Source organism: Lactuca virosa, chromosome 1, assembly GCF_052849685.1.
Source record: "Lactuca virosa cultivar CGN04683 chromosome 1, Lactuca_virosa_CGN04683_v6, whole genome shotgun sequence".
Classification (NCBI taxonomy): Eukaryota; Viridiplantae; Streptophyta; class Magnoliopsida; order Asterales; family Asteraceae; genus Lactuca; species Lactuca virosa.
This window is the reverse complement of record NC_136426.1, coordinates 115,031,708-115,045,346: the sequence shown is the minus strand read 5'-3', so window position 1 is coordinate 115,045,346 and position 13,639 is coordinate 115,031,708. Positions and strand designations below refer to the sequence as shown.

Here is a 13,639-nt window from a genome sequence, read left to right as displayed (position 1 = left end):
AAGGTACTATATACTCCAGTCTTAAGGCCTCGCCTATCTTGGGCCTCGCCCCTACTCTGCTAATGATGAGATATGGAACCCTGTCCATACTCAGCTCGTGATGAGATACGGGACCCCGCCCACACTCACCTCCCTACCAGGCACATACGAGTATCACAAAGACAATAAGTATAACTAAACATGCATACCTTCCTCTGGCACCGCCCGACATCGGACTGTAGTCCGGAAACATACATATAAACCTTCCTCGAGCCCCGCCCGACATCAGACCGAAATCCGGAAACATTCCTCGGGCTTGCCACGGCATCGGACCGAAGTCCGGAAACATACGAAACTAGCACATGCAAGAATCATAAAGACATCAAGCATACAAACATTCCTCGGATTTTCCCCGGCGTCGTACCGAAGTTCGGAATATATAAACATATAAACCTACATCGGGCACTGCCCGACATCGAACCGTAATCCAGAACATATAATCAAACATGCATACATATACGGGCCGACATTGGTGCCTTAGACCCGTTCACACAAAGGGAAACTCACGTCGTACCGCTGACGTCCCGCAGATAATCCTCTGGCTACTAGCTGGCAAATCCCTGAACTGCTGATCGTTCGGCTCCCCGAGCTACTAGTCATCATATAAGCTAATTTAGTTCGGGATTATTAATCATAAGTCCTTACTGGGGTAAAAGACCATTCTACCCCTCACATACACTTGTCCAAATATGGACTCTACTCAACCCTTGGCCCAAAAATATAAACATTCTTACAAGGCCCAATATGTGGCCCAATTTCCAATTGGGCCCAATCCCTTCACATGGGCCTTAACCAAAGGCCCACTAATGCTCCTCTAGTCCAAATGTTTCATTCCAGATGGCCCACTAAGGCCCAAAGTATCTAAGTCCAAAGAATGGCCCAAAGCGAGGCCCATTAACTCAAGACCTAGTCTGACTGAGTACGTGGGGTGTACTCAGCTGTACGCAGGGCGTATTGGGCTCGTGACCTGTATGCTGCGCGTACACTCTTGTATGCCCATCGTACCCCCTGTTAAGCTCTTTTTGCTATTAAGCACTTAATGCTTCCAATCAATGGTCCAAATCACATATCTGAGTTCCTCTTAACGTCTAAATGCATAAAGTCACGAACTTGGACTTTGCATGTCCACATAAGCTCAAACTCCAAAAATGGTAATATACTTCCATGAAAATGATCTTAGCTCTTGCATGAACCCATTAAGACTTAAAGATGACAACTTTCTGTCTTAGGGGCTCATTTAGCACTGAGAGTGGCAACTCTAAGCCTTGGAATCAGATTTGAACCATAAAGCTCCATCCTTGGGACCATAAAGGTCCAAAAACTCAAAATGATAGATCTAAGCATTCAAGAGGCAAGTTTAAGACTTTATACCTCAAGATGATATGAAATGAAGCAACAATCTCGGATCTACAGCTTCTCCTTTGAACCACCACCTTGCTTTAATCTTCAATTGCTTGGAAAATGGATTCACAACACCAAAATGCTCTCTAATGGCCTTTTAATGTAACATCCCAAAAATCATGACCAAAAATTTCATTTTGATATAACGATTCTTAAAACGATTTATAGAAAACATCATCAAGTTGATATATTTCTCAAAGCCATAGATCATATGTCTCAAAAACAAGTCATAGTAAAGTAATAATATCAGAGTACAATCCCAAGAACATCATAGTGCGGAAAATAATGGTGTGATGCACTGCTACCGTGCCGGCTCCTTTCCCTTAGAAGAAGAAGGACCTGTAACAAAAACTGTAAACTGTAAGCATAAAGCTTAGTGAGTTCCCCCATCATATCACATACCATACTATAAACATATTGCCAGGCATATCTAGGTGCCCGACCTACCCTGCTGAGCATACCGGGGTGCTCAACCTACCCTGTCAGACATACCGGGATGTCCAACCTACCCCTCTGGTTTATCTCAGCCGGTTGCGGGGATTGTTTCACCCCTACTACTACCACATAATAACATATCATAATCATACTGTCAGACATACCGGGGTGCCCGACCTACCCCTTGGGTCATTTCGACCTGATACGGGGACTATTCCCCCTACTTCCTCTATCACATAACATCATACCAGGCTAGCACGTAAACATAACAGATAGTGGCAAACCCAGATAATTATCACAAAGACAATTATCTGACATACAACTCCTACTGTTGGGTCGGCATTGTGGTCGTAGACCCACTTCTACTGGAAGGTAACTCACCTCAATATCGTGCAGTAACTGAACTGTCCTTGGTGTTGGGATCAAATCTCCTCAAACTCCTACACAAACATCTCTTTTAGTTACTCTTTCAAACTTATAACCCCTTTTAGGGTCAACTCTAGTCAATGGTCAAAGTCAAGGTCAACACCCTGGTCAAAGTCAACATCCTGGTCAAAGTCCACATCCTTGTCAACTCAACTCACAGAGTTGGTCCATCAACTCGTCGAGTTCCATAATTCAGAGAATCTCGAACTCACAATCTAACTCGTCGAGTTACCCTCTAACTCGTCGAGTTTCTCCTTACTACATAATCAGGGCTTTCCATTTGAACTCGTCGAGTCCTTCCTTGGACTCGTCATGTTCTCCTTCATACAGGTCGGTACATTTGCCATCAACTCATCGAGTTCATCATTGGGCTCGTCGAGTTCTTAGATATTCAAGTCCATAAACACGTCTAACTGGCTGAGTCATCTTCTAGACTCAACAAGTTTGCTTAGTAACAGAAAAGGTTGGGGAACCACGACACAACTCGCCGAGTCCTAAGAACGATTCGTCGAGTCCCCCAAAGTCCAAATCAATACAGTCGATTTCAGTCGGGCTTAATGCATCCAAAACATAGATCTGACCTCCTAGGGTCGATATAACACGTAAAGTTACAAACTTTATGTTCATGCATGGGTTATCTAACTCAAAAGGCCTTAAAATAAGGTTCACAAGTTGCATGGGACTCCCATGGCCATAAAGTTGGCACCTTTATGCCATGGAGTCCCTCAAAGGTTCCATATCTGAAGTCTTAGCCCCAAACATGCTTGCATCCATGAATAGTTCCAAAAATAGCTCCATAAATCCCTAAACTACTCCATGAAGGGATCTAGTAGATGAATAGTCAAGGTATAGACTTTATACCTCAAATGAACTGGAAATGGAGCACAAAATCTGAATCTACTTGTTTCCTCTTGATCCCCCCAAGCTTCCTCTTCCTTCTCAAGCTTCAAAATCACCAAAAGCACACAACAATGGCTCAAGAACACTCAAAATGGGTCAGGGTTTCGAATTAGGGTTTTCTGGACTAAGGGAGGCGATGAGGGAGGCCAAAATGGGGTGTTGAGGTCTTTAAATAGGGTGCAAACCCTAAAAATTAGGGTTTCACTCTGGCAGTCCTACTCGTCGAGTCGAGGCTCCTCGACTCGTCGAGTAGATTTCAAGTCCCGCGTCCAAACTTCTCCCATTCCTACTCGACGAGTTTGGGGCCTCCAACTCGTCGAGTCCCTTTGTAAAAATGCAGAATTCTTATTTAAATTATGTACCAGGAACCGGGCGTTACATCTAAGCTCCAAGAACACTCAAGGAAGGATTAAGGTTTCGTGGTGGTTGTCTATGGGTGAAATGGAGGCTGACCATTAAGGCATATTATTCCTTTTATAGTGGCATAGCCCTAAATTAGGGTTTAGAAACTCTGAGTGTACGTTGGGCGTATGCCTCCAACACCCGCGTCCACTTTACACCTCTACGATGGGAGTACGTCCGCGCCTACAACCTTGCGTGCATGGTACCTTCTTGCCGCTTTTCTCCATTAGGGACCAATATTGCTAATAACTTCAAAGTGCTATAACTTCTTCGTTCTAAGTCCGTTTTCGACGAACTTTATATCCACGAAAAGGTGGCAAGAAGCCCTACGCTCCTAGATACACCCCAAGCCTAAAAAGCTTCCGAATAAAACCCAAAACCTATAAAAGACCAAATCATCATATTATGCCTATGCCCTTGGCCTCCGAAGCCACAACTGATTACTTTCAAAACCGGGTGTTACAAATAAATGGAAAGAAATTTTTACAAATACGTCAAAAAGAACATACCTAAACAAATCATGTCGGTACTTGAAAAAGTCGGGAGCTCTTTACAATTCACTACATGTTCCTCAAAAGAATCCAATCATGACTTGTGACAAACTGGGGATATCTCATCAACTAGAAATAATGGAATCATAAGGTGATGCTTAATGATATCATGATACTCTATTAATAATATATGTTGGTGCTCAAAGACACTAAAAAACTTGTTTTTATTAAACAGTCATGTCGAAGTGTACTTTCATGTCTTGGACAATTTTACCAAAAATTACACTCACCAATGCATGTTGGGCTTTAGGAGGGGCGACATCCTTATTAGTAAAAACATTGAAGTCAAAACTCAATCGTATCATGAAGACAAGCCAAAAGCACATGCATAATCAAAATCCACACCACATATGCCACTATCATGTAAGATGTGGTCTTGTAACACATATTATTGCCCCCTAAGGCCATAAAAGCATAAGATGAAGCCTCTACCACTAAGCACAATCCCATACCATAAACCTAATGGTAATGAAGCAAGTCGCCACTGGATGTCCCCAAAGAAAGGACCTCTACAAACTACCATGTCCACAATCGACCCACGCAATGCTCTATTAAAGAACAACTTCGCCTTCTCCATGTGAACGGGTTGGCACGTCCCCAAGCCAAAAAAATAGTTTGGCAATACTCATGTAAGATCAAAGGAAATGGATCTCACTCTCGGGGTCACATAATTGTGGAATAAGCCGCATCAAATCAACAGTGTTGGCAAATTTTTTCAAGGCTAACCGGCTAATAAAACTCACGTCTCTGCTAACAGTCCCATCAAGAAGCTTCACCCCCAATAACGACCTCCTAATGGGTATAGGTAATGAACCCTCATAGAGCTTGTTGCCATCATATAAAGGCCAAAAATAACTTAGTTAGCTTGATATTTAGTTCAAAATCTAATGCTAGACTGGTAACCTTAACAATGCCCAACACTCTGGCTACCTCCTCTGAATATCTAAGAATGGTATCATCATCAAGATACCATGCATGCAAAAGAAGCTTGCAATTGTCTCTAATATTATGTACAACTAGGTGCAATACAAGAACAAAAATCAGTGGTCCCAAAGGGTTGTATTATTAAACCCTAGTGGTGGAACAAATATGCTTATCTCCTAAATACAACCTCACTGCATGTCCATATAAGAATTCTACCCACAAAGAAATATAAAGGCACGCCAACCTGGCCTCATGAAGTAAGACTAATCTATCCACCGAAATCAGTAAACCTTACAGATAAAATTTGTAGTTTTCTCTAATCTTTATTAAATTCAGAGAAAATTACATTATTGGTCCTTATGGTTTGCTAGAACTAACTAGATAAGGACAACGATAGAAACGTCTACGTGGTTTGTCACGTTGTTTCCTTTTCTTGTGTGATTGGTCATTTACGCATGTAAATTGATATTTCTACATTTTTATTTACTTATATATATATATATATATATATATATATATATATATATATATATATATATATATATATATATATATATATATAAACCATCACCCCCACCATACCTTACCCGGACCTCTCTTTGTCCTAGCATGTATTGCCACCCACAAACGACCTCCACCCACCCTTAAATCACCTCACACCTCCCCTCAAACCATCTCATGTGGCCACCCTTAAACCACTTAAAGATGCCCTTGAAACATATCCTCCATCACTGATGTTGATTCTCTATATCACTGCTCTGTTTCGTAGAACCAAACCACCATCACCATTTTGAATTTTTAATGTCGCTGAATCCTCATAAAACCCAACACCATTATTATTCTCTATATCTTTGCTCTTTTTCGCTTCTGGCCTTCATCGTTTTAGGTTTGTTGACTCTGTTTGCAGATATTAAATGATTAATTTTTAGATATTAAGTTGTTTAGTATATAAAAATGACGACCCTTTCTTCTTCGTTGTTAGTTCCATGTCGTCTTTTCCGGTCCTTTCTCTCTCTAAACCTCTGTCTTTTCTCTCTTTAAAATCTTATTTTCTTCTTCACAACGACTTTCCATTACATCAGTATCGAAACGTGAGGGTGTTTTAAAAAAATAGGTATTATGATATCATCGTCTTACTAGGAGTTCTACCTCACTCTAGGGTTTATGTTTGCATAAGTTTTCATAGTGTATGAATATCGTTACTATAGATTTCCTATTCTTTCTATGGTAACCATGATTTCCTTTTGGTTCTCTCTGCTTAGACCTAATCGTGACTCTAATCTGGTTTCTTCTCAATATTAACCTTTCGATTGCTCAAATTCTCTAAATTGGATAAAATCAAGGCTTGTAATTGTGCATGTTCTAATTCGAGAAATTTTATTGGAGCTATTGATTTTATGGTTGTTACGAAGACGAAGATAATGAATGATGAAGGCGAGGGAAGACAGGTGGTGGTAGACGAAAGGGAAAGGCGACGAGAGTAAAGAAGTAATGGAAAGGGTAAGCGACTTCTTTTCTAGTAGAGGTGAGTGGGCTTTAGGTTTATGTAATGTATTTTTCTAATCGTAGAAATATTAATTTAATTTTGAAGAAAAAGTAGTGGTAAACCACAAGGACCAATTGTGTAATTTAATCACCAAGATCAACCACGCAAAAATTGAAACCACATGGAGCAAGCACATAGACATTTACGTAGTTGTCCTCAACAACTAGTTTTGACAAACCACAAGGACCAATTATGCAATTTTGTCTTTATTAAATTGCATATAAACCATAGCGGTTTCCCTGATTTCGAGGTTATTAATATATTCAATGCAGATTTCCTATTATTTTTCTGGTATGATTTTTCCTTTGGTACTTTATGCTTAGACTCGTGACTCAAGTTTGGTTTCGTTTCACTCTTACACTTCCGACCGCTCAAATTATCTTAAATCTTAATCGGTAAACCCAATGCTTGTAATTGTTCATGTTCTAATTCAAAAGGATTTGTTGGAGCTACTTATTCTATGGTTGTTACTGCGACGACATAGATGATGAATAGTGGTCGTGGTGGAGGAGAGGTGATGATGGTCAAAAGAGGGAGGAGATTGGAGTGATGAAGGAACGGAAGGGTAGGCAACTTTTTTTCGAGCAGTGGTGCGTGGGCTCTAGGGTTATATATGGTTATGTTTATAATTTTGAAATATTAATTTAATTTAAAAAAAAGTAAACTAATGAATAATAAATTATAGATAAAATAGTAATTTTAGATCAATTATGAAACAAAATGAAATCACAGGGTTAACCATACAAAATTTAAAACCATTGGAACCAAACATGTTATCATTTTTGTAGTTGTCTTCAACCAACTAAACCATATGGACCAATCGTATATTTTTGCATTGAATAAAGTATATATAAAAAACGGTTAGCCCAAGCAACCGTACCCGTTTTCCCAATTTCAAGGTTAGGGGATTAAGGGGTCGCTGTTTTTTTTTTTTTTTTGCGATTGCTAAGCAACCCTTAGGCTAGGGGAGTGGTGTCAATAGCATCAAACACCGCCTCCTGCCAAACCAACACCCACTTCAGCCAAATTTTACCAAGATGAGAGAGACTTGGTAAGGTTTTGCCGAGTTACACAGAAAATATTGGCATGGCGAGGTGAGGGGGCGGTGTTCCCCTCATTGCCGAGCTCCATGTCACCTTCCACCTCACCTTTGCAGAGTTCTTCTTATTCTCATTCTCTCCAGTTTTATGGACGTATATCACACATTTCTCCTTATTATTCTTGAATGAAGATCTCATTATTGGAACATAGGTTCATGAGTTCATTCCCACACCTTTCATAGGTTTTACTAAATAAGTCATCATGAGATGGTTAAAATATCATATGTTATTTTTAGGATAAACTGTCATTTATATTATGGCAATAGAAATGTGACTAAAATTTTTTATACCTGATAATGAAATTGACAAAATAATAAAAAGATGAAATTTACTTAACATCTTTTATACAATAATATTTTCATCTCACGCTTTTAAGGCAAAAATTACTTTAAACGAATAAAATAAATAACATGCAGATATGTCACTATCTCTTCCATTGGAAAAACGATCATATCCCCAAATAAAAACAAACATAAGTCGCTATAAATAAATCAGAAGAAAATCGAGTTATTATTTTATATGATTAGACCAAAACAATATATATAAAAAAAATCACACTGTACACACACAGTAGCAAAAAATATGACTAGCGCCAAAAGAAAGACCTTATAATCCTAACTCCACCCACTCCCCCATTCTTTACTACTCTCTCTTCCATTGCAGTTGAAAGCAGATATGGAAGATCAAACCAATTATCTTCTTGATTTTCCATATTTCTACCTTGGAAAGGTTAAATTTCTTCAGTTCATGTAGTAAAAAAGATAGAACTTTGATCTAATTTTGAATGTTTTTTGTGGGTTTTGATTGAAACAGAGTACAGAGGAGTTAACAGAGTCTCTTCTGATCACAACAATGGAGCTTGAAGCAGCAAGGTTCAAAGCTCAAGAAGAACTCCGGCTAAAAGATGATCAGTTGAATCAACTCAAGCAGCTTCTGAACACCGCCATTAATGAAAGAAACGAAGCTCAAGACAGATACCAGGCTCTCGTTCTTCAGTATCACCCTCAACAACACCAGAAACACTATCAAACCACCACACCTCCACCACACTCCGCCGTTTCAACCATAGAAGATGAACCCATCACCAATGGCGCCTTCTCTTCCTCGGATTGCGAAGAAAGTATTGTCTCATCGCCGGTGACTGAAACCCCAGTTCGATTAACACGGCCACCGCCACCGCCACCGCCACCGTTGTCGTTAGAGCAAGAATTGGGTTTTCCGGTGAGAGCATTGCCGGAAAAGGGAAGGCTTCTGGAAGCAGTGATGAAAGCAGGGCCGTTGTTACAAAACCTCCTCCTGGCTGGACCACTTCCACATTGGCGACACCCACCTCCACCGCTAGACACCTACCAGATTCCGCCGATACCGGTGGTGCTACCATCTCCACCACCGATCAACCATTTGCTTGGGGCATTTACAAAGAAAAGGGGTTTTCCTGAAGGCTCGGATTCTTCCACAGAGACCAAATATCAAAGAGTCGCCATCAGATGACTCTCTCCCGTACTATACGAAAAGAAAGTAGACTTTTACCACTAGTAGATATATGAGTATGTTTATTTGGGCCGATTTACAAAATATAATGCACCTACTAATTTAATCTATCATATATTTTTTTTGAGTAATTTAAACATTATATTTATGATTGTATTACATGTTAGATAAAATGATAAACGAAATTATAATATGGTAAATTTACTATATTTAAATAGTTCGATTTTATGGGTAAATATTATGTATAGAATAGATGGTTTAACAAAAAATATATTTTACATAGAATGATAGGACTGTTTATAATCTTTTGCAATTTATAGTGTAATAAACTGTGAAGCCAATATTTATTTCAAAAGTGGTCCAATAAAGTTGTAAACGAATTGGATATTTAGCGAAGCGTTTGTAAACCGCATAGCAGGAAGCGTTTTTAATAATATATAATATATATATACAAATATAATAAAATTCTTTGCTTGTTTAACTAAACAAACAATAGCCCTCCGTTGTTCATTATGTACGTGTATTTATATTGATTTGTTAATAATTTTTTATTTTAGTTCATTTATGTTTCTATTTGTGACTAGGTGGTTTTCCACGGGAATATTGATAATAATAAAAATATTGATAATTAAAAATGATAATGAAAAATCAATGATTTTTAAAACTTTATCATTATTTTTACATAAAAATACCTATATAAATTAAATAATTTTTTTAAATTGAAGATGACACCCAGATTAAAGACGTAGCAAAACAAAAAACAAAATAGACCGAAACCATGAAGCATTTAACACTTGAATTAGAAAATATGAATGGGGCACTATAAAACAACTTGCTCGGTCTTATAATTTGTTAAACATAAAATATATATTACAATTATAAATATATTCAACAAACATTATTTATTATAGATGTATTTTGATATTCAACATACTATGTTAATACCTGTGGTTTCCACGGTTGAAGTGCACTTTCATTTTTCCAAAGTGTCCTTTATGAATGACTATAAATTAATGGAAAAACAGTTTTAGGAAAGTTTTAGCAAGTGTCCAAAGTGCATGCTCTTAAGTGAAACATTGGCAGTTTTTTAAAAATATTTTCATTATAGTCCATGTTATGTGTTCCGGCAAATTAGCTTGTTTAATATGAGATACATAAGAAAAATAAGGGAATTTACAAAATGAAACAAATGCAAAACACCACTAAACCCAACTCATTAAAATATAGCAAGGCTAAGAAGAAAAACCAAGTTTCTTGTCCAATCAACTTTAACCAAGTTTATAAGAACATTAATTATCAAAGATACCACATCCATTGGCTGCTCTAGATGTATGTTATAAATTCATTAGGTATGAGACTCATGTATTACATGTGTTTATTTAAAAAAAAAACTAAATATGAAATTCTGAACATTTGAAAAGTTTGAATTTATAAGAAAAGTGAAAAAAATATTGAATTATTAAAATTAAAGTGTTTTTTTCTTTTTAAAATCTAAACAAATAATTAAGATAAATAAACAAAGAAAACTAATGTGGCTTTAACTTAGTAATTTTGAAATTAAAAAGGAAAGTCCATTAATGAAATTGATATGCATTTATTATTACATTTAAATATTATGTGAAAACTAATAAAATGAAAAAACTATAAAATGACATGTGCAATAAAAATTAATTTAAAATAACCACTAAATGACATGTGGCAAAATTCATGAGAATGTGACATGTGGCAAAAAAAATATTTATTTATTAGAGTAGATACACATCGGATAGATGAAACTGAATGCTTAAGAACACATATATGAAGTTGATGTCGAGCTACTCCATCAAAGAGTCTAAGAATCCACATAGGGATGTGTAATGTTATATATTAATTAAGTTGTTACTTTTAAGACAAGTTAATATCTTTTTGCTTGTAACGATGGTCTTTATGTCCATATGATCATTGAATATAACCATAAACGACCTCAATTCCACAAGAAACTAAAAATTTCACATCAACAATGGGTGTTGTTTCGGTTGCAGCCCATTCATACACGTAAAACAGAATTAAAGACACAAATACTCTAGTTAAGAATGCAAAACAAAATAACCAAAATAATTCTTTGATTAATTGGAAAATCACTCAAAACCAATGTTTACAATCTGTTCTCATAATCATAAACTCGATTATAGACATGTATATATAGCCTAACATCCAAACTTGTATTAGACTAGGAAACTTATGACCAACTTGCCATAAACTAGACTTGCCATAAATTAGATTGCTTGGTCTCCAAGTCTTCATCGACTTAGGAATCCAACAATCATCCCCGAATCTCTAACTCCTTCTAGAGAATTTTTCAACCCCAATCCATATTTAAAATACCGGTTCGTCGTTGTCGTCACATTCCAAAAAATCACATTCTTGTAATTTTTGGAGTCGTTATGGACATTCAGAGGCAAAGTGACCCGGTTTGTCACACCGAAAACAAATCACCTTAGATCTGTCTTTTTCCCTATTTTTCCGATTTTTGTCACAACAACAATTACAATTTTTGCAATTGTTGGGATTAGGTTGAGTTAAATCAGAATTTGACTTATAGTGATTGGGCTTACCCCTTTGTGATACCTGATTACACGATTTAGTCCTAGTTGACCCGTCAGACCCATTAAACCCTCCTGATCCATGATTACAAGTTGACACCCCTTTTCCCTTTGTTGATCTTTCCTTCGCTCCACCAGACAATCCATCGCCACCACTTGAACCATTTCCGCCACTGCTTGATGACCACAGAACCTTCGGTTCTTCTCCTCCGCCATCACCCTCTTTCCTAATCCTTTATTCATAAGCTTTAAGCCTTCCCACATCATCTTCAAATGCAACCGATTTGAGATCCAAAACTTGTTCCAAAGAAGCAACTATGTGGATGAACTTTGCTCTCAGTAATGATTTGAGAAACTTCTTCACAAGCTTCATCTCATCAATTACTTCTCCTAGGGCTGCCAATTTTGAGGCTAACCCAGACAATCTTCCCGCAAAATCGTCAATCGATTCCGAGTCAGACAACTTTAATCGATTGAATTCTGCCATCAAGGTTTGTAACCTAGCCTCCTTCACGCAGTCAGCACCCACGTGCCTGCCTTTGATTGCATCCCACAACACCTTCGAGGACTCCACATCTCCGATTTGCATAATCAAAGTCTCCGGGATCGCCTGATACAACAACCCCATCGCCAGGTAATCTTTCACTTCGTTCTTCTCTGTTCCTGGATCAATTATTGTCCAATCCTTATGGATTTTGAGAACTACCTTCATTCGTAGAGCCCAAACGGTATAGTTGGTTGATGATAGCATGGGACAGACAACTATGGTGGATCCAACTTCCTTCACATTCACCGGAGCAGCTCCTCCTGCATTCGACATGTTGACCTAACTCGTCAACAGGTAAAAATTCGATCTCACAGCCTTCGGTTCCTAAGCTTTGATACCACTTCTAGTTAAGAAAACAAGAATGCAAAACAAAATAACTAAAATAACTCTTTGATTAATTAGAAAATCACTCAAAACCAATGTTTACAATCTGTTCTCATAATCATAAACTCGATTATAGACATGTATATATAGCCTAACATCCCACCATGTATTAGACTAGGAAACTTATGACCAACTTGCCATAAACTAGACTTGCCATAAATTAGATTGCTTGGTCTCCAAGTCCTCATCGACTTAGGAATCCAACAAATACAAATGACATACATAATTACACACAAACACACAATTATAACACAATTAAAGAAAAGAATGGAGTTTAGCGACGTATAGAAGAAGACTCTAACCTTGTGTAGAAACTGCAAGGTAACAAGTATACACTTTATTTAAGCAAATTGGTATATATAATGACAGTAAAATGTATGTAGGATGTTGCATTTTTTAAAAATATGTTACTTTTGGAATGTTTACATACACAAACAGTAAAACATAATACTTTCAATTTGTTGTTTAAAGTGGTAGAAATGTCGTAGTATACTCATATATTATAAAATAAAATGAAATGTCACAAAGTAGTTAGTTGAGTATCGAAAAATTAGTCAAATTACAACAAATACACAAAATAAAGAAACCATTATACATAAGTGGATGGAGTGTGGATCCAAAATAAGACTGAAAAGGATATATAAAACAAATTGTGTGCGGTACATATAGAACCTCTAAAAGTTAATAATACCTCAAGTGTAGATATGCAAACAGAAATCTCATATGATGTAATTATTATTATATTTTATTTCAAAAGTTAAGAATAAAATCATTTATATCAGCATGGTATATACAATTGAATATTAGATATGATAGGAATTTTATTTGGTTTAGGCATTTTAGCAAACACATAGAGTGTACATATGAATGAAATGATTTTTATGTTATACAATTATGCTTATAGTCTCCTA

General features: G+C 37.1%; 2 protein-coding genes across 2 annotated transcripts; one reads left to right on the top strand and one right to left on the bottom strand.

The window, feature by feature from the left end:
* Window positions 1–8,281: 8,281 nt before the first annotated feature.
* On the top strand, window positions 8,282–9,424 carry LOC145157102 (uncharacterized). Its single transcript, XM_079076235.1, has 2 exons — window positions 8,282–8,453; window positions 8,538–9,424. Exons 1-2 carry the CDS (start codon window positions 8,400–8,402, stop codon window positions 9,213–9,215), a joined length of 732 nt encoding a protein of 243 aa, XP_078932361.1. The 5' UTR covers window positions 8,282–8,399; the 3' UTR covers window positions 9,216–9,424.
* Window positions 9,425–12,032: 2,608 nt separating this feature from the next.
* Window positions 12,033–12,617, bottom strand: LOC145119393 (uncharacterized). The gene has a single exon (XM_079055050.1). The coding sequence runs from the start codon at window positions 12,615–12,617 to the stop codon at window positions 12,033–12,035; it is 585 nt and encodes a 194-aa protein (XP_078911176.1).
* Between the last annotated feature and the right edge of the window lie 1,022 nt (window positions 12,618–13,639).

Bases quoted from the DNA above. Each gene is read 5' to 3' on its own strand.
- LOC145119393 (XM_079055050.1), bottom strand. From the start codon at position 12,617: ATGTCGAATGCAGGAGGAGCTGCTCCGGTGAATGTGAAGGAAGTTGGA.
- LOC145157102 (XM_079076235.1), top strand. From the start codon at position 8,400: ATGGAAGATCAAACCAATTATCTTCTTGATTTTCCATATTTCTACCTT. The intron at 8,454-8,537 runs GTTAAATTTCTT...TGATTGAAACAG, and splicing joins CATATTTCTACCTTGGAAAG to AGTACAGAGGAGTTAACAGA.